At 37.6% G+C, this 22,065-nt stretch overlaps 1 protein-coding gene across 1 annotated transcript in view; it reads right to left on the reverse strand.

The window, feature by feature from the left end:
- Positions 1 to 21,182, reverse strand: part of LOC113228377 — a 31,191-nt gene extending 10,009 nt beyond the window's left edge. Inside the window, exons 1-17 of the mRNA XM_026461653.1 lie at positions 21,168 to 21,182; positions 13,708 to 13,858; positions 13,298 to 13,409; positions 12,494 to 12,675; positions 12,006 to 12,188; positions 11,465 to 11,605; positions 11,122 to 11,230; positions 10,417 to 10,574; positions 9,487 to 9,545; positions 7,672 to 7,839; positions 6,775 to 6,904; positions 6,282 to 6,366; positions 5,414 to 5,619; positions 5,097 to 5,179; positions 3,942 to 4,119; positions 3,347 to 3,364; positions 2,997 to 3,131 (exon numbers count right to left, since the gene is read on the reverse strand). Of these exons, the coding sequence (XP_026317438.1) occupies positions 2,997 to 3,131; positions 3,347 to 3,364; positions 3,942 to 4,119; positions 5,097 to 5,179; positions 5,414 to 5,619; positions 6,282 to 6,366; positions 6,775 to 6,904; positions 7,672 to 7,839; positions 9,487 to 9,545; positions 10,417 to 10,574; positions 11,122 to 11,230; positions 11,465 to 11,605; positions 12,006 to 12,188; positions 12,494 to 12,675; positions 13,298 to 13,409; positions 13,708 to 13,762 (2,002 nt within the window). The 5' untranslated portion in view covers positions 13,763 to 13,858; positions 21,168 to 21,182. The remainder of the gene's footprint in view (positions 1 to 2,996; positions 3,132 to 3,346; positions 3,365 to 3,941; positions 4,120 to 5,096; positions 5,180 to 5,413; positions 5,620 to 6,281; positions 6,367 to 6,774; positions 6,905 to 7,671; positions 7,840 to 9,486; positions 9,546 to 10,416; positions 10,575 to 11,121; positions 11,231 to 11,464; positions 11,606 to 12,005; positions 12,189 to 12,493; positions 12,676 to 13,297; positions 13,410 to 13,707; positions 13,859 to 21,167) is intronic.
- Positions 21,183 to 22,065: the final 883 nt, after the last annotated feature.

Below are 22,065 nucleotides of genomic sequence, written 5' to 3' on the forward strand. Positions count from 1 at the left end.
TCTAATACATGGACTGAATGATCTCGATCCATCGTACGGGACATGTGTGCGCTAAATGGTTTTTCTGAATTCTAGTTTTAAATTATTTCTCTACTCATCAGACGTTTTTTTAAACCTATAGGTACTTCATAAAACACCGTCTGCAGACTCTTTCTCACTAGTCAAAGAAAATTAGTTCCGCATAAAGATAAATAAGTTTAGAATAAGTGCCAATGCGTAAAAGTGTTTAAATTAGTTGTTTGCACTTATACAGATAGCACGTACATTACCGAGACTCACTCTTGTCCTATTGTATTCTAAGATAAGACGAATCCGTGCAAATAATCTTTGGCCAACTATAACAGTATGGTTGGAAAAGCCAAGGTAGCCGAATACTTTGGCCTATAGCTTTTCTAGCAGAGACCTCTGATTTTTTCGGAACTTATGCGCAAAATCTTTTGTCTTCTACCAGCCATCTTTTATAAGACTATTGTAACAAACTTAATTATTGTTATTTTGAGGCAACGCACTTGACGGACATAAGATCTAGCTACTCATAGTACAGGGGATTTTTCTGTATTCTGCAATAAAGTTTTTTATTATGAAATTTGTCATGACGCTTTTTATGAAAGTAAATATCGCGATGCAACCTGCAAGAAGGTTCACAACCCACATTGAGATAGCGTGGCGGATTATGGTCAAACCCGCGCCCAGCATTAGGACGTATATAAATGGGTTGATAATAACGATGATGATTGGTAAAATATATTTTAAATTAACTCCAGAAAATCAGCAGTTCTCAATTAATTTTTATATTACCCTGGACGTTTAACTTAGCAAAACTGACAAGATTTGTTCCCTGGCGCATTCATACAACGTTCATGACAATTTATATTTTACTAAAAGTCTTCTCTATCTTTGCATTCTGAAGAGACAATAAGAAAGTAAAGCACTTTAAAAACATTCACAGGCCAAAAAAAATTGATTTTGACTTATTGCACATTGAAATCAATATCGTCACTAAACGAAAATATCGACTCATCCGAAGAACAGAGTCCGATGTGATTATATAGCGAAAAGAGAATAAGTACGTTACGAGAACAATTTCGTTATTCAAACTAAGGCCTATGTAAAGGTATTTTGAGAATTTATATATCTTACTTCGTTTCGGAAATATAAAATCGAACAAAGGTCGATCTGACATCCACAGCGAAGAAGAACGAACGAAATGTACGATGTCCTGAGAACAAGTAGTTTTACACATACAGCTTTGTTTTACGGATGTGTCGATAGTTTTTTTAAAAATAGAACTTATTTTTAAAAACATTAAAGTTCATTGCCTAAAAAATAATTTTCTTATTGCTTTCAATGTGCGATATAGCCGTTCTCCTCAGTAACTGCTATATCTGGCAGTTTTGTGGTAACTGAGGGAGTTTTCCTTAATCAACTTTCAAAAGCAAACATTCTCCACTTATAGTCGTAACTCATTGTTAGAGAGTTTAACACGAGCTATAGCTTGACACGTGCAGGGTTAAACCGAAAATGCTTTACTTTGAAAAACAAACATATTTCAGCTGGTAATCGTGATGATTATTATAAACAAGAGGTGACAAATCTAGTTTTTATGTTTTCGTGACTACATATAGGAAATTAAACTCTCTTTTCGGGTCCCATGGTCACGGTTGACTCAACCATGGGACCTGTAAAGGATCCGACAAGGTAATTCGTTTGAAAAAAAATTAACGCGATTTAAATCCGGAAAAATAGTTTCCCGTCACTCTCAGACATAACGCACTTGACAACTAACATATATTATCTCAAAATTCCGTTATATTAATAATTTATCTCCAAAACTTCGCCATATTTATATGTCATTCGTATACGATTTAATTTCAAAGTGACAGAACAACACTGTCGCTTTGAAATTAAATAAGTAATATTAATATAACTTAAAGCAATTTAGAGATAATACTATGTTAATTGTCCTGTGCGGTTGACAAGTCCCATGTTACAGGCATATGGGATTGGGACATTTCACGAGCACCCTAATTATTTAGGACTTTTACTTAAAAATATGAAAGTACTGACTCCGCTTCGTTACGATGCCGTTATATGTTATTATAATATAATAAATGCATGGGTGAGTTATTACAAGGGCGTTGCGGGTTTACATGGTAAGTACCATCAATTTGACCAGTATTAAGTATCCAAAAAAGCGTCCGAATTACAGGCACATGGAACTAGCCAACTTGTGTCTCAGGGTGCCAGGCGTTATAGCGTTAGGCGTCTTTGCGATTTAAAGCTCTGCGTGGCACTGCAAATGTTATGGACAGTCATGTCGCTAACACCACACGACTTGTCCGTCCCCTCACTTGACATCATAAAAAAGTACTGGGAGGTCTATGGTCTGTGTCTTTTCTAGAAGGAGACAAGTAATATAGAGTATCTAAGTGTGTTATTCCTGATATTACAAGTTTTATCGAGCGAGGCTCACTAACTTATTAATTATGGTGTGGGGATACTGATAAATTTCACCTACATTTGTTTATCGTTACCAGCGAAAACATGATTGGACCCAATTCATTACGTAGAGAATAGTGCTCGAAATCCATTGACTTACAAATAAATGGACGACGGGTCTAATACAAAAACCACGAAAAAATGTCCCAAGTCAACCTATTTAAACGTAGTGACATGTAAAGGAATACGAAAAAGCTAAAACGTTGAATTTAAATTGTAATGTCATCGCAGTACTGTCTAATTTTGCTTGCTTCGCTGTCAGTCGAACAAACGAAGACTAAAGCGTGAACGACGCTCTGTTTACTATTTTAACGCCCTATAAGTTCGGACACTTTTTAGCTCGGACCCGACGTCCATATAATTGTAAGTCAATGTCGATATCGTTCATTATACTAACACTCAAAAGTATAAGCGAAAAATATATTAAATAAATAAAAAAGAAATAAAAAAATATAATAAAATCGATTATTTCAATTATGCTAAAAGGTCACACTCACATTTGGACTTCGCGCGCATGCGGCGGCACACGCAAATGATGATGATGCATAGAATCACGACCACGATCAGTAATGCCAGTGCTATTCCTCCGATGAGGATCAGTTTCTTCTGGTCTTTCCACCACGGCAGTGCTCCTGTGAGAAACATTTTTCAGAATCATAGCTCGATCAACGCAAACAAGGTATTCTCGTGGTCTGTGGAACGTGAAGATACCCTCGACCTTTTCATGATGAGTTGTGTACCAAGTGTTATCTAAGTGTATTTTATAAAATTTTTAGCACAGTATCATAAAAACCATAACTATAAAATCTTATAAGGGTTGTACATGTTTATCGTTGCAAGCACTTACCCAAGCTTTCCCAGTTGGCTAAGAAGAAAAAACAGTATTTTTATAAATTGTTGTTAATAAAGGGTGGGTTTAAATTGGTTGAAAAAAAAAAACATGTAACACCTTAAACTATAGACGCTTTTGAGTTGCTCGCTAAATGTTGAAAACCCTTGTTGATGGTCAATCCATTATTATCAGGTAAAGCAAGTTTACATGATTAGTCAAGTGGTGTAAGAGGAACATATTTTCACTCTCACTCACTCGGCTAGGGCCCATTGAAAACCAGCGTCACAACCTAGCCTTGGTTGTGACTTTAGCTGAATGGGATCCTTTTGTACACGCCACAGCCGCACACATGTCACTATAGTATTATGTAACTTGTTGTTGAAATGTTTTTATGCTGTTCTTTGTGTTGTTTCTGTTCTAGTTATATTAGTCTTTGTTTTTATGTTTTTTTTTTATATTGTGGCGTTACAATAAATGGTTTCTATTCTATTCTATTCTATTTTATTTTGAGTCAAATATTTTAAGCTTGTTTTGTGTTGTTGCTTGTTCACTACGCAAAAGTGTTGCCCGCTTGCAAGCAGCTAGTGATTTCTGTCGATAATTTCCTCACCATCAACATCCTTCCAACAAGGCTTGGACATGCCAATAGTGTTATTGGCGTAGCAGAGGTATCTTCTATGCATGGTGACGCTGGAGCTTAGAGTAAGGTAGCTTCGTGGTCCTTCATCACTCCTGGCTTTGTATGTAAGGGTATCGTTTTCGTTGCGAAGTTTCCATGTAAAGGAGACCTGAAATTGAGTTGAAGTTGAAAATTAAATCAATTTTACTAACTTAATTCGAGATTCCCCTATACATGTATGATTCTTATATTGTAGATGGTAACCTATCACAAAATCGAATTTTTTTTGTCCGAAATAACGTGTGTCCGAATTTTCATTACACTGAAAACCGAATTTTATCGAAGCAGTTGTTCTTTCAGGATATGTTGAATGTTTATCGCAAAGATACGATTAGGTGCGGTTAGGTTGGGTTAAGTTACGTTTAAAAGAAAAAACATTTTCCTCTCAAAATTACTTTCGAGGTTATGAAATTTCGATCAAACGTTATTTCTGGAAAATGTCATTTCGGACATATATACACAAAGCACTTCGTTTCTTTCTTCATAAATTTTCTGGTCATTTCTGGTCTGGACCTAGAATTGAACCTTGAGTGACGCCCGTGCTAATTGCAGACTCTGATAATCTCAACGTTGACAACGACTCTCTGTATGCTACCACTGAAATATGATTTAAGAAGGTCGAGGTCGCGGCTCGCCATATCATAATGGCGAAGTTTCCTGACCAGAGTATCATAGTGCATACAGTCAAATGCATATTTAAATGTGGTAAATCTTAAAATCTCTTAAAGAAAGTGCACAGTGAAAGATAAAATAATATGATAAGAGTTACAATATACAACTATAAATAGGCACAGTATTTTTTTCATTTTTTTATATATTTTTTTAAATTATTATTATTCGACTTGAAAATTATGAAACGCATTCTGAAAAAACTAGAGTTATATCAAGGAAAATGTGCTTGAAATACTCTGAATCTTGGATCCAGATCCAAGTCCAGGCTTGTATTTAAGATTAGGCTTGAGGAGCTTAGGCTTGGGTTTGCCCTTTGGTCTGTGTTGGGCGATATAAAAGTATCGATATGTACACCAGCCTATCAAGCGTAGTATTAATATAAAAAAACTATTTCGTAATAAATCATTTACATACCTCTATAGGATTGGCAATTGCAGTACATACTAAAACTTGTTCACCTTTTATTTCCACTCTCTTTATACTGCACTCCGGTACAACTGTAACACGAAATAATTTAACCATATTGAGTATAAAAAAATAATAATTTGTATCAGTAATAATAACAAAGTTCTTTTATTTCGCATACCTATCTTAACATACGAAAACATCATTTTATTACAGCTTATATACACTATTTTGTAAAATACTAACAATCTAACAGGACTATATTACGTTTAGAGCGACATATTTTTGTACGAATGTAAAATCTAAAGAATTATTAAATGACTTACACATAACATCCAAAAGAACAGTTGTATTCACAGATCCATGCCGATTGTAGGCCTCGCACACGTAGTTGCCTGCGTCCTTCCGTTGTACTTTTCCGAGGAGTAGTGTATTGGAGGACGATAGGATGAGGGAGTTGTTCGTGTGGTCTTTGCCTCCGCTCTTGCTGGGGTTTTCCCGACGCCAGGAGTAGCTAGGCATTGGAAAGCCTCTGTGGAAGGTAAAAGTGTTGTTACTCAATTGTTAATTATGTACCCTCAGTAAAAAAACGCATTATCTCGATTTATATCAATATTCGTTTTCCAAGCATTCATCACATGTGTAAAATTATGCATCTTTCTGTCTGATCGCCGCGTTTGTAGCAGCTGTAGAATTGAAGATAATTTTCGTGCATGAGCTATCTTTTTCTTGTGTAATATAAAATTACTCGCATATTTTCAATTTCGCATGTTACAAAATTAGGTCTAAACGCAATCACAACATGCAGACCTAAACCTCTAATCTGATTCGTGTCACAGCTGAAATGTTGTAATTTGTTTGTGCCATGTCCAGCTTCCTAACTGACGTTATTTGCTAGTTAACCGGTTTTGGTGAATGTTGTGCAAATTCCATTGTAGCTCTTTTTATAGTTAATAAAAGTATTTCAGTTTTCAGTTTATTAAGTATCTGTGGGATTGGCCATGTAATTAGGATGCATCTCAAAATGTGGGCTAGATATGTAATGGATGCAACAAAAATAATGATTTATTTTATTACACTATGGTTTAGGCTTGGAATTGGGTTGACTTGGGCTTGAACTTTGGTTTGGGCTTTGCCTTGCAGTAGCACACAATAGAGACTATAATAACAATAGCTACGTATAAACTGACTTACCTAGCGGAACAAACTACTTTAGCTGGAATCTCGTTCTCAACTACCGGCACAGCTTTTGGTGTCACCGTTATGTTTTCTGGCTCGTCTGAAATTTGAAAATGGTTCAGAGTTAGCTATGTTAAGATAACAGCTGGTTTAGTGACATTTTGTGGCTTGAGTAAGTAAATTGGTAGGATTATTTAATAATAATTACGCACACACTCATAGCCGGACTAGGAAAACAATGTATCGCCAAGGATATCCACATAGCCAACCACAAATTACACCCAAAGTCACGAGAGAAATAAAATGTAGGCCATACAAATATTTCTCCCAGTCTAGGAATTCAACCTGGGTTCGGCCACGGAGGCAGTTAAAATTTGTCACATTGTTGACCAACAAAATCGACCGATTTTAATTTGTTTGGAGACAAGGGAGGCAACGTTCTTGTGGCTTTGCCATCATGAGTTTTGGACGCCCAGTGTTTTATAACAGCCATCGTCGGTGTACTTACACTCTACAGCAAATTTAGTGGTGCTGTTGACAGGCGGACCGGCGTCGTTCCGCGATGACCGGCAAGTGTAGCTTGCGGTGTCCGTCGCGCGGTCAAGCACGCCGCCGGGCCACGCCGCCATGTTCCAGAACTGGGAAATAAATCGTTGATAGTTGGAAAAGGTAAAATGTGTTTATGAATTTCACCAAGGAAATTCCATACATCAGAATATTCCTAAGACACATTGAAGACGCGTGGCTGTACCAAAACACAACCGATATAGTGGACTTTGGTTTAAACGCTTGGAAGAAATGCATGCCCAGATATCTGATGTATCCATATATATGTATACGTCCTATAGTAAGGGCACGGGTCACTGTTTCTGATGGACACAGATACGCTTCTCGTATCGCTTATTAGCTCTCTTTACACAGTCACTCTTTATTCCTAAGATTTGTTGTATCTACCACTGGCTGTTTTTAAATAAATAAATAACCTGTTTTTTGTGTTCATTTATTTTTCTTGTTATTATTTAAAGAGTAAATTCCATTCATTTATACACCGTACAGCTGCTTTGTGCACCATTAACATTGTCCTTCACCTGTGACTCCGTAATCATTTGTAAGGTTGGCACGAAGAGTTCGCTGTCGCGATCACATATTTTTTGTTCTATTAAAAAAATGCTTTCATTTTATAAATTGTGCATCGTAGTTATATGAGTACAAGGACTCTTGAGACTGTCAAATACATATGAAAATATTCATATAAAAATAATTTCCATGGTTTTCGAAATGTGTTTCGAGAAGCTTCACTAAATATATATAGTCTCCAGCAGGATATATTACTGGGTCTAAAACGTCACCCTGTATGACACTGCTTTGTTGTAGTCCTTGTGGATTACCAAATGTGGGAACTTACCAAAGTAGACTCGGTGGCTTCAAAATCATTCCGGTTAACTTGTGGCTCGATGGTCCTATTAACGATGTAATATCGATCGGTCTTCTGTGGGTCGATTAAAACACCGTTCTTCAGCCACTCCACTGTGCACAGCGGAGCGCACTCCACCGTGCAGGACAGAGATATGTTCTGAAAGAGAAAATGGTATATCGAGTTCTTAAGTTTTTTCGAAACTGACTCGGTACATTTGTGTTCAAACAGACGAACGTTCCAGATTCTTTTCAGATCCCATGCCTTTATATCGTAATATATTATAATCGTGACCATGAGACCTGTAAAAGCCCAAAACGTTGGTTTCTATTAATCTTATTTTGTTTTTTTTTATGATACCAAATGTCAGGACGACCAAACGAAACGAAGGCTAACGATCTCAACAAGCGCTTGGTGGTAAGTGATACGCCTGTCCATAACAGTTGTAGTGCCATTCAGAGCTTTATAACATAAAGATCTGAAGGTCACTCACCCCGAGACATAGTTTGACAAGTCCCATGTACCTCTAATTTGACCAGCACCCTTACCCTTCAGAACCGATACCATCCATCCTCGAGATTTGCTCCTAAGCAATTCGCTTATAGCAATACGTAATTTTCTCTGTGCATGAACGACAGGTTCATCATATCGGATTTAAATCTAGTGTTCTCCTTGCAAACAACTCATACCTACAAAAAAGTCTGGATATTAATCTAGAATTTTGTCACTGTTATTGTGTCTTACTCATGTTTCAATGATAAAATTCTATTAATCAATTTTAACCTTTCACATGAACTTCTATTTGGTACAGGAGGTAAATCTACGTTGGCTACAATAAATTTTAAAAACAATTCTTTGATATTTTTGTTTTCGCCGGTGTATTGCTCGTACACCTCGCGACATTTATCACCAATAACGTGCAGCAAAATATTTATTTGTACTTTAGGATCTTTTTGTGATAGCTCGCAGCCTTCATAGTAAATATTAAACACTTTCTTCCATCTTTCCCACTCGGTTGCACAAATTACCAGATGTTACGTTAACCAAATTATTTTCAAAAATATACGGTCGCGGTAGCTAAAATTGACTCGCATTTTTTCTATTTCACTTTTTCTTTTCACTCTTAATAATTATATTACCGATATGTTTACACTTCACATCACTATGTTTTAATTAAATCACTGCCAAATTTCTTAATTTTTGGTCTCTAAATACAATCAGGTAGTACCGGCTGCGCCATGTCCAGTTTAGATACGTGGGGACGTCAATCAAACTCCAGCGTTCGGTCAAGGCTACTTTTCTATATTTCATTGATACCTACATTCAAATAACAATTATTTATACCAACTCCTACAACATTACCGCTTGGCTGCAGAAATAGATAGATAAGGTGGCAGTACTTCCCTGAATGAGCTTTCACAAGGAGCTCTACAGCTACTAAAATGAGACAGCTCCAATAGAAGAACGACATAGAAGAATTGAAGAGCGCATCCAGCTCCATAATGACAGCTGTATCAAGAGACGGGACTAACTAGTCGTTCGCTTGATACTGGCCTATCTATAACAATTGCAATGCCACTCAGTTAACTCGCAAAGATCTGAGGAGCACTGCCATTGCACCCGTCAGCCTGAGGCATAAAGTAGACGAACCCCATGTACCGGTACTATCACCAATACATTTTTGCTTTGCGACAGAAATGGGTACGTTAGCAGTACTTCCCAAGACTATGCAACGTAATACTAATACTACATTACTCCGAAGCCCTGGTTTGTGAACCAATATTGGTTTAAAAATATGTCACTCACTTGCGATTTGTAAAGAGCCCCACTGTAGTGATTCATCGCGTATTTGAAGCTCGGCGGAGCTGAAACAGAGAACAGGTTTGATCGCTTCTGGAACTAATTAATTAGTCGCTATTGGTCATGTGAAATAGTGGCAGTATTCTAGTAGGAGAACAGATGCTTCTCAGGTGAGAAATCGATGGTTCACGACAGCTCTTGCTAAATAAGGCACCATACTTACTGCGTCGGCGGTTCAAGCAACAGCGACACTCGTAAAGCCTTATTCGCTCTTATTGAATGGATACAAAGTTTTTTCGGACCGGCTCAAGCTGATTCGTGTGTATAACTAATAAGCGTGTGTAACAATGGAGGAAACTAATCATGATGAAACCTGCACGATGAAGAAGTTCACAAACTTTACTAAATGTATAGTAATGTAGGGAACGTTCGGCCAGGTAGCGGACTTCGGTTCGAATTGAGTCCTGTGCTGAGTAGTGGAATGTATAATAGGATAATGATGAAGAATGATTGGTTGAACAAGTATGGCGTACATATACCTCCCAAGATTCGCTTTGGTATGAGCAAGACGGTTAATATGGCCAATGGTGGAAGGTTTGTTGCAGTTCCGTATTTGGAAGAACGTAGAATGTACAGATTGTAGTGTTAGATATTTTGGACATTGTATTGTTAGATCGATTACATAGAATGTATTGTATATCAATATAAATTCCGCTTATTTTAAAGTTCCTAAACCTAAAGTAAACCATTTTACAGTTTCGAAAATAAGGCTTTAGTACAATAGTATTACAGTACTAATTACAGTGGTATTATTTTAAGATCAGAACACTGGTGACAGAGCGATTCCAGTAGTTTTCGAACTGAAAAGTGGTGATTTTTTTCATACCAAAACCCTAAAGTTATCAATAATAATTGTGTAAGAAATGTTATACTGACCAAGTACATCAATAGAAGTAAAAGCCGCCTCGCCCTCTCCTCCCGCGTTGATACCACGACAAGAGAAGTTGGTCCGATGGTCCAAAGTGACGGGGTCAATTGTCCAGTTTTGCGAGACGATATCGCTGACTAAACGGCCTCCACGGTGCCAACGGAATCTGGAATCAGATGAAGATGATATAATGAATGTAGTAATACAGAGGTCTTAATATTAGTTCCCAACGTTCAATGCCTGTCTGTCTCGAAAACTCTTAAGTTCAAAAGGTAAGAGATACGCACTCTAAGTGTCGTTCTAACGGGTCTTGATCCACAATATAATAATAAACACCTTTCAATTTAGTTACCATGGACTGCCCTCTACGCAGAACGTGAATGGAGGGGAAGCAAACTACCGCGTATGTTCTATTATGACGCTTCGGCATGGCCAACTACAAGGCGAAGAAGCTTGGAGTGCTGCACTCCGAGATTACTTGAAGAGCTCGGAGGGCACGAGTAGGATCCTCAACTCACCCCACCTAAAATAGAATTTGAGTCGCTGACACCAGCTCCTTAGCATGCTTGTGATTGGTTGAATATTTTCCCTTACTTTCCGCATCCCGCAAACCGTAGCAGAGAGGCGATTCGTTGAGAGCAGCAGCAGCAGTTCTGTCGCGACGAGCTTAGGGACCAAATTTTAAAAAAGGTTGATTTTTAGGGTAGGCTTACCTATGAGCTTCAGGTCTTCCTTTTTCTTGTACACTGCAGCTGAGCACCAGTGACTTCCCTTTCACCACTCTCCAAGGAGAATACGTTAACTTTGCTGGTCCAGGTGGATCTGAAATGTTACAATAAAACATACAAGTCAATACATCGTTTAGGCAAGATTGTGATATGTGTGTATAGCATCACTTTGGCACTTGTCTATTGAATAAAAGAGAAGTCCAGTTTTAAAGATTTATGGTGACTTTAGTTTGTAGGAAAACAGATCGCTGTTTTTTTAAACGTTTATTGAATTCGGTAGACAAATTTATGAACTTAAGTCCTATTTTCAAATCACTTGTCTACTTACAATTAACAACAAGTTCAGTCTTGGCACTTTCGTTTCCCCACCCAGCAGTGTTCTTGCCCATACAAGAGTAATTTCCGTGGAAGCTTTTTGTCGTGTCTTGGAGAAGTAGCATTGATGGATCCACTTCGTTGCATAGGTTCTCTGTAAGATAGTTGAGAATAAATTTTTTTAACTCTATTTATTTAAGGGCTTTGATCATTATTGAACATGTCAACCTCATTACAAAAGTGATACATCAAGAAAACGCTTAATAAAATCCAGACAGATAAATGAAAATACTATCTAATATAATTTTTTTTGGTGTAGAAATTGACAAACTGGCTGAGATTATCCTATTGATCGGTGGCACATGCACTAAATAATGAATATTTCTTTTCCTAAGTCTTCTATACATACAGTTGCGCTGGTTTTCCCTATTTTCCAAATATGCTATAGCTTTGTGGTGTCAAATAATGTCGTACTGTAATACTATGCTCTATACAGTACCGTCTTACCCTATGACTTTTGGAATTGACTGAAGCAAATGTAACTGTTTTCTTACCATCATTTTGTGTCCCGTTGCATTCAGGCAAATGTTTCAATACCTCCCCATCCAAATACCAGATGACCTCATCCAGGATCGGCGGATTACCCGAAGTAACTTCGCAGGTCAGCGTCACGTTGCGATGGTCCGTTTCTAAGATTGGGCTTGGGTAGTTCATGGAGAGGCTTACTTGCGGGCGAACTAAATAAAAAAAAGTATTGAACTTAAGTCAGATTTTTGTATCATTTTCAACAGCTGAAGTTTGGTCTCTTCAACAAAATGCTGGCATGAAAGATCTCGACTATCTGCACTCAATGGCTCTCAGTGGCTTTAGCTGTTATGCACTGGAGTTGGAACTGTGCGTAACAACCCTTCTGTCGCTTTGTCGCTACTCGAGAATTTCCGGCAATATAGATAATCAATTTCCATGTTATAATTGCATAAATTCATGACAATAGTAATGCTACAGAAGAAAAACGAAAATGGATTTAACGACGTATACTTACACAACACATTAACATCAATACTGGTTTCACTGGTTCCATTGCCAACTGCATTGGCTAATAGACAAGTATAGTTGCCCATGTCGTCGCCACGAACGTTTCTGATGATGAGAGCGTGTTGGTCTACTGTACCGCCGTTGTAGTGTGATGTACCATTGACTTCGACACGTGTATTATTTCGATACCTGAAAAGTTTCAAGTAGTGGTGATTAAGTTCCATAGAAATATAGTATACAGTTAATAAACTACAGGTTTGGTTACATGTCGTTAAAATATCTTATGAAATAATTTACTTAAGTTTATAAGCAGTGATTGGAATTGAGGGAGTTAATTTATCTAAAGTATGAACGTTTTCTTAGTATGGACATACACAATTAGTCATCAATGCGTGTAAAATTTCTTTCTTGACTGTTTATATTCTAAACATTCCAAAATATAGATTGCCTCATGTTTATTATTTAAATGTCTAAATTATTTATATACGTAAGTACATTTAGAAACACAATTACAATATTATTTTCTGAGACAATAAATTGTAGCAAATTTAAAAGGAAATAGTAAAGTGTCGCTAATATACCCAAATATCTACAAATAAAACGTATATTCAAATATAATGAGTTCCGAGAAGTCCCGGGTTTTGTAGAAGGGACTTTCCACGACTTTCTTTAGTTTAGCTAAATTAACTCCCACGATTCCGACCTCCTTAGAGACTTCCGTCAGTTTTCTTTCTACTGTCCCTTTTTATCTTGAAATAGTTATCCATCCATAGTTTAATTTACCGTATCAATTTGTTAAGAAAGTAATTACCAGATAACTTGATCCAGAGACGAAGGATTGCTCTCATATTCACATTTGAGCAAAATATTAGCACCTTCCAGGACAGTCATGTTGGGTGGCTCCACACGAACGATGGGAGGGTCTAAATAACAAAATTTCAATAGTATTGGTATAGATAAAGCAATTTTATGCAATATGATAAGTCAGAATGCAAAAATATTGATCAGCATTACAAAAGGACGTGGATAAAATAACATATGCTTCATTGTCATCGACAGATGCACGTCCGATGTTAAAAATAGGCTACTTTAGTCTACACAAATTATTAGTTCTGGGACATAGGACTGCTTATTTCGATCTTCATCAGGTTCTTGGCCGATCTATTGAGCTTGTCCTCACTATTACTTGTTAGCTCATGAATGTTAAAAAGGATAACATACACCAAATCTCCAGCTCCTTAGTAGCCCTCAGCGGTTGTTCCCTCATTTGCTCCATGACGTCGTTGACTGCTTCACACTGGAACTTGGCTCCATTCTCGTAGCGTGTTGCTTCGAACGTCAGGTTGGATATTGTTTCAAAGGTTGAGTCGCTCTATGGATAGTAAGAAGTAATGACTTAATAATGTAGACTTTTCTGGAATATTCTAGCTCAAAAATGCACACGATACCTAGTGCAAGACTTTGACTAAAATAACCCTATTTCAGTTTTCTGACATTTTCTATTGCAAATTTGACGAAACATCAGGCGCCAATAGTATTCTTGAAAATAAAATATGTTTAGTCATATATATAAAACAATCGCTACTTATAAGTAGCGATTGTTTTTGTCCACTTTCAAGGTAAATCGTGTGATCAGTTGTAACAAGTACCGGAAAAAACACAACTAGAGTCAGACTTGTCTTACGATATCATTGTGCGTTTACACGAATATTTCTCTCAACAACGCCGAATCAATTTATGCTGAATCTAAAAACCTATATTTTTAGTTGTCATCTTCACTCAACTTCCGCTCCTTTTGACGAATGTGGAAGTTAGTTGTGAACGGACAAGTTGGTAAAGCCCAACCAAACTATGTGAAATTACCACGACCAAATTGAAGACGATCTAAGACAAGGCCACGTCAAGAGTGCCATTAAAAGACGAACGTGTATATTTTGAACGTACACACTCATAGCCTTGCACTACAGAAACCTTGTATCGCGAGTTGCCATGGACACAAACATAGACAACCACAAATTACACCCAAATTCACGAGGGAAGTAAATGTAGGTCATACAAATATTTCTCTCGGGACCTCTGCATAGCAGACCAGCATAGTAAACGTTCGACCACAATGGTAAAGTGTTCAAATACAGTGATACGTGTTGATGAGAAGAAAGATATGTCCCCGGATCGTAGCAAGTGGAAGTGGTATCTGTTTACCTCGATGGGTAAAGGGCGTGCAGAGTGGGTATATATGTAGGTAATGTTAAGATGTATGTTGTAAATTTGACCAACTAAATTGACGATAAAACATTCAAAAAGAAACGAAAGACTAAAAATACAAATTTCGATATATCATTTAAGGAAATGTCAACTGCTACTCGTAATGAGATAAACCTCACGAAATAGGCATCTACACCAGCCCGTTATCGATGAGACAAAGCGAAAAGAAATACGGAGGTAAGAATCTATTTTCCGTGGCGTAGAAACTTACGACACAAATTAAATAAACAATAAACAAGGCAAGAAACGCGGTTTGGAGTTACGAAAATAATTCTTTACCAGTGACGATAGAGTTTGAATTCCACCACCTAAATTTACAAATGTTAATAGTATAAGCAAATATGAGGGCGACGTAATCTATAATCTGCATCTTTAAAGATCCAAAGTTTCAGTAAAAGACGTAATTGTAGAACAATTTAATAGGCGTCTTGCTAAATGAATTAGTTGACAAAGCCTCGCGCCCTCGGAGGGTTGAAGTCTGCTATTTTCTATGCATAAGTAATTAATAGACATTTACATTGCTAATACTTGTGGGGTGACTTGATGGGGATATAGATGCTGGAAGTGACTTGGTATAATATCAGATATTGTAAGGATCTCTATTATACAAACGTATATCAAAAGCGGTTGTATTCGTATAGGAAACCTTAGATAATAAATCATCAGATCCCCATTATCCAGCAGCACCCTTACGTGGTTTATAGTTGACGTGGCGGGACAACTCCGATCAGTACCGCGTCGCACTGCACTTCATGAAAAAAACCCGCGGGTTATAGGACCCACCTGTTATTAGCACCTACCTGCCGAACTAAAAAACGAATGTTGTGAGGCAACGTTCAGGTGCAGACTGAAGAACCTTTTATTGGAAAAGTCCCTTTACTCAGGAATAGAGTACACTCAAAGTACTTAATAAATAATTAAATTATTATATTTATTAATGAATTTGACATTCATCGTATTATTATATACTGTAATATACATTTATTAGTTATTAAGAATCCATATTGACATTTTCTGTATACACTTGACATTCTTAGTTTAAATCAATTATTTATTAGTTTAAATTAATTATGTTGATTTTGTATATTATATAATTATTTCTTCATTATTTTGTAAACTGACGCTCACTTTTCGAAGAGTAGTATAAAATGACATGTAATTGTATTTGTATGAAATTTGTTGTTGTTTGTTGTTGAGAGAAATAAACTAAACTAAACTATGATGGTTCAAACCCAACAATTACTTCAAAAAAAAGGTTTTCGACTTTCGAAATTTCGAAATTCGACTGCATTTTTTTTGTGTATGTTACGCGTGTAAGTCAATGTATGGACTAAAATTTAGTCACTAAATCATAGTAAGGATTTTAAATTTTAAAATGATTGTGAAATCCAACGGTTCAACATTTAAGCTTAACGCTGAAGTTCTTTTAATTGACTCACGTCAACTCATTATACGTCTCACTACCGGGCACGGGTCTTCACTACGGGGAGAGAATTCAGTCCACAGTCTGCCACGTGGGTCAATGCTGGTTGGAGGCTTCACAGGATTTCCGAGAATTGTGAACCTTTTTCGACATGTATGTTTTGTCACGATGTTTTCACTAGTCGTTAGCGAGAGGTGTTGCTACTAAGCAATCACAAATGTATGTAACATATAAACTGAAGTCCTTGTCGCTGTACATACCGCCGGAAAGATTTTAAACGTTGACAACTAAGAAGCAACTTTCAAGTGTAAGGCAATTATTAATTTTCATGACATTGGGATAGAATCCCACTACGGTTTCAGAATATGTGCACCGTTACGGTACCTACGTCCATATGTTGGTTTTTACTTGTCACTTCCATTGACTGTAGTTTTATGTACAAAACTGAAAACTAACACTTGACGCTTTGAGATTGTTGCGAGTCTCTGGGCTAGTTATATAATTTATACGTCGCATATTACCGCGGCATTTATAAGGCTCTATAACAGTTGTTTTAACCGTATTCTAGCGGCCTCCAAGGGCATTGATAGCCTTTGTATGATAGATAGGCCGCTGTTTCCTAATCTAACCAAATATAAGCAATATTTTGTTTGGGGAATTTTGATTCAGCAGTGATAGCGTAGTTAGTAGGACACATACCTTGTATTTAGCAGGGTATGGCACACTGCACTACCTACCGCGCAGAGTTTTAATCAATTTGTGTCTATTCCAGTAATTATCGTTTGGATTTTCCGTAACAAATAATCATAGGATTCAGTTGACATACGTGTGTACTTGAAAAATTTATGTTCATATTTTCTTAAATCTTTGTAATGAAGTTGAAATGATCCATTTATCGATCTGTTTCTTAAAAAGGGAAGTATCCAATATCTTCGGTACATTTTTATTTGAGTAAACAAAAACCAAATTGATAGTATTAACTGCAGCGTCCTGAATGAGTTCTGTATTAATAACCATTATTGTCAAAGAAGGATCTCATCTACATGTTCAGTCACTACGGCGATCAACTACGAAGTGAGTACTTTGAGTGGCGAAGGGCCGCTAGGCCGCTGCCCCCGCGCAGATTAAACCGAGCGTTGACGCGTCTCTTCTTTGTAATGTAACAACTATTAGCGAGTAAAACGGGAAGAATGTTAAACTATTTTTTTTATGTTAGTATACAGACAGATAGACATAGACAGTATATAGACAGAGTGGACAAGGAGCGAGCGTGAGTGATACTGGGAATATGTAAATTAGTCGTATTCATATGGTTTCAAAAAAAAAGGAGGAGATTCTCAATCCGATTGTATTTTTTTGTATGTATGTTATGCGATAAACCGATTTTGATGATTCTTCTTTTGTTGAAAGAGGGTACCTCAGTATTGGTCCCGTTTAAATTTGATGAAAATATTCCACTTCTAAGGGTGGCAAACAAGGGGATGAATCCTGTTTCATGCCCTTCCCAGTAACCTATTTCATTAAAACTTGACAAATAGATGTAATTCCACGAAATTTTGAGGTCGACTTTTTTTAAATAAAAACGCTACAATTGTTTATATATTAATTGTTTTTAGAATAATTTCTGAAAAGTCGTAGTCGCCTAATGGTTTAACCTACCGTATCTCAAGCGAAGTAATCTATCACAAACTCGATTTTTTTTTTCCGAAATAACGTTTGTACGAATTTTCATTACACCGAAAACCGAATTATAACGAAACCGTTGTTCTTTCAGGATATGTTGGATGTTTATCGCAAAGACACGATTTGGTTCGGGTAGGTTAAGTTAGGTTTAAAAGAAAAAACATTTTCCTCTCAAAGTTACTTTCAAGGTTATGAAAATTCGAGCAAACGTTACTTCTGGAAAATGTCATTTCGAACTACTGATAGATACCCTCAAGCGGAGGTCGTAGGTTCGAATCCAGTTTATGTGCGAAGTTTAATTCGAAATTTACCATGAGCTTTTCGGTGAAGGAGAACACCGTGTTGAAACCTGTACCAAGGTTCACATTCCTCGGAAATCGTGCAAAGTCCCCCAGCGTGGCGAACTATGGCCTAAGCCCTCGCCAGAGAGAAGACCCTGGTCCAGCAGTGGAACGTACATATAGGTTGATGAAATAATTTTTACACATGGGAGATTATTCAAAGTTTATCGTGACAGTGGTGTACTTGAATTGGTTTGTGAAAATCAATAACGCGTGGCACACAGCCACCAGGATTAAACTGGGCCTGGTCTTTCAACGTGTTGTGTATCCAGATATGCGAATTACTGTAACATCAGGTCAACGCACTTGCATTCGCAGCAGAAACATGCGTCCCGTGCAATAAACGTGACCGCTGACAAAATTATTGTTTTACGTTTTCCGGCCCCACGTTCCTAACACAGGACATAGACTAAATTCCTTTAGTTAAGATTCGATTGTTCTGATGATATTGTTGTTTTATATTGTTATGTGTGGTAGTTATAGGGTTGTCACCGACAGGTCTATGACACTGAGTGTTTTTATCACCGAGTTTATCACTAAGTGGAAGAGGGAAACGGCAGCTTCCTGGATGCTTTAGTTAGCCTTTTATTGATTTACAATAAGGTCGAAATTGAATTCCCTCTTTTTCTCATCGACATTAAACATATCGACTGTGAACTGGCAAGCGATTTTGACAACTTTACAGGTAAAGGAAAAGTCATTAATACAGTATCAGGTTTATTAAATAAAAATACGTAGTGTATGTACACTACTATGTACATGTTTAATAAAAATATTTGAAAACTACGTATCTTTCTTTAATAAACCAGGCGCTATTTAATGACACAATCAATTTTTTTCCTCATCCTGTAAAGTTATCAAAATTGAGATAGTACCGATTGCCAGTTCACAGTCGATTATGTTTTTTTTTTATATCAAATGACAGTACGAACGTGTCGTGCGCTTAATGGTAAGCATTTTTAGCAGCAGCAGTGCTCGTGCAAGAGTTCGTCCAGGGAAGTACTGCCACCTTACCACGTTCCGGTTTTGAAGGGTAAGGGTGCTGTTGAAATTACAGGCACATGGGACTTGTCAACTTATGTCTCAGGTTGATAGACGCAGTGGCAGTGCCCCTCACATCTTTGCGTTTAAAGCCTGGCGTTTTGAGATATATATAGCGAAATGGGGTACTTTGTACTATCATATTCTGATATTTAATTTATAGAATTTAATAAAACAATCCGAGAGCGGAACTAGGTCACGCCATACTAATCATTTGTTAGGAGCTATATTAGATAAGATCACGTACGTTGCTTTCATCTCCAAAGTAAGTAACTAAATTAACGGTACCACAAGCACCCAGACCCGAGACAACATAGAAAAGTTAGTTTTTCTACATTGACTCGGCCGGGGATCGAACCCGGGGCCTCAGAGATGGTGATACCATGAAAACCGGTGTGCAAGCCACTCGACCACGGAGGTCATCGAGGAGCTATACTAGAAATTTAGACATCTCATAACAGGCTGTTACAATGATGTAAGTAAGACAAATTTTCCAAAATATGACTAAAAATCGCGAAGAAAATGAACCCTATAAAAAATATTTGCTAATTAAAAAAATACACATTACACTTTTTATTACACCATGTAGTACACACATCAAAAAAAGTTTGCGATCAATAGCATAAGCTCCCATAATTCTTTAAATTTAACTTTATCAAGAAAAAATCTATGTTGTATGCTTTCTTTAAATAGGAGTAACCTGGGGTAACCTATCCCATTCTTCAATAGCGGCTTCCCTGAGATCTGGAACTGTCTGGGGACGTGGCTCACGGTTCCATACTGCTCGTTTAAGAGCATCCCACGCGTGCTCTATTGGGTTTAAGTCGGGCGAGCCGGCAGGCCAGTCTAATCGTGTGATATCGTATTCTTGAAGAGCAGCATTGACTCGTTGAGCTCGATGTGCGGGCGCATTATCATCGACCAGTACAAATTGGTGCCCATGGTTTACTCGGAATGGTCTGACGATATCATCAATAGCAACTGCTTTGTACATGTCTGCTGTCATGAAGCCCCGATACGGGATCAAAGGCGTTCTAGCTCCAATCATAATGCCACCCCAAAAGGACACCGATTTTCCGCCTTGCTGAACTGTTCCAGTGGCAGTTCTTTGTCTTTCACGGTCGCCTGGTCTTCTCCAGACACGGACACGTCGGTTATCTGGATGAGTGCTGATTCGGGATTCGTCAACGAAGAGACAGTTTTGCCAAATGTTTTCGTCCTCACCTTCTTCATTTTGCCGAAGTCTAGCCCACTGCAATCTTCGTTGTTGACGTTGCCGGGAATTGAGCGGAGCTCGCCAAGACCTCCGTGTTCGTAATCCAGCCTGGTGCAAGCAATTGCGAACGGTCTGCGTGCTAACTTCAAGCCCAGAGGCGGCCCTGACTTCTGCTTTTATTTTAGTGGCGTTGATTGTTGGATCACGGGCTGCCAGCAATCTAATATAGCGCTTTTGGGCAGCTGTCAAAACAGTTGGGCGACCGCTGCGGGGTCGGTCAGCTAAATTCCCCATTCCGTGATACCTCTGCAACGTAGCCACGACACAGGATTGGGATATAGCAAGTCTGCGTGCTATTACTCTCGTGGTGTATCCTTCTTCCCTCAAAGTTACTATTCTTGCTCGTAAAACCTCTGATAACCTCTTGGCATTTTTTCAATCACAACTTTCCGCGAAAAATATCTTGAATCGCTTATAATTGACTAAATCAGATTTCTGAATGAGCGTAAGCTAGGACTGAAAGCCTTTTTATATGAAAAAACAATTGAACGGGGTCATTGTTTTATGTTCTAATTTATTTTTAAATAAAGAATCTAAAAAGAAGAAAAAATCATAATATAATCTACAGTAACAAAAAAGATTTCAGTTTTTCGAAGTGATCGCAAACTTTTTTTGATGTGTGTATGTTAGAAATTATAAAAATAATACTTACAGTTTGTATCTCCCTCGACTGCACGATCGGACATGAAACAAGAAAATTAAAATTAAAATTATTACAAATAAATTATTCCTCGTAAAAGTGGTGTATGTCACTGGGAAAACATTTGAGAGGTAGACGGTTCAAATCCCTGTGGCTGCTTGTATCTATACAAATAGACACGTGCGCTGATTGTACCACAAAATAATAAATACTGTAAAAGTGCTCAGTTTGCGTGACACGTGCGCCAACAGTTCGCGGAGTTCCGCAAACTTGAGCTTAATAATTTTCGCTTTGTTAGTTATGGTCCTATCAATTATATCGCGCAAAACCTCGTAAATAGTAGAAAAATGCCTTATTTTACCCGTCACTCGTAATTACACCAGCACCCTAACCCTTCAAAACCGGAGCACATTACAGCTAAGCGGCAGAAACAGGTAACGCAGTATTTCTCTGGACGAACTCTTTCACACTGAGCTTTACTGCTTGTTCAATATCGATGTGAGATCAAGATATCGTATATTTTTTAAATTTTCGTTTAGTAACTCGTTTCTAATGTCATATGAAAAAATGCGGTTTTCTGGTTGGCTAGCGTGGTCTGTGGCTAGCGCAAACGAATCAAGTTTATGCCTAAGTGTACGTAAGAGGGAAGGAAGATGGACGTGGTCGTATCGAATTTTATAAAAACCTAATTTCCATACCTATTTTGAGTTTTCTCACGTCGTAACTGATAATATCAACGCCGGCCGGCAAGTAAAACACATTTTTGAAGACAATAATCAATTTGTGGCGAGTTCTACAGGCTGAGGATTCAGGAGACCCAGCTTTGAAGATCAAGTTAATTTGGTTCACATCGTTTTTTCAATCAAATTTAACCAATTACGATTAATTCCTTAATATATAAAGAAGTTCT

Source organism: Hyposmocoma kahamanoa, unplaced genomic scaffold (genome assembly GCF_003589595.1).
Source record: "Hyposmocoma kahamanoa isolate Upper Pololo Valley unplaced genomic scaffold, ASM358959v1 230, whole genome shotgun sequence".
NCBI classification, from domain to species: Eukaryota; Metazoa; Arthropoda; class Insecta; order Lepidoptera; family Cosmopterigidae; genus Hyposmocoma; species Hyposmocoma kahamanoa.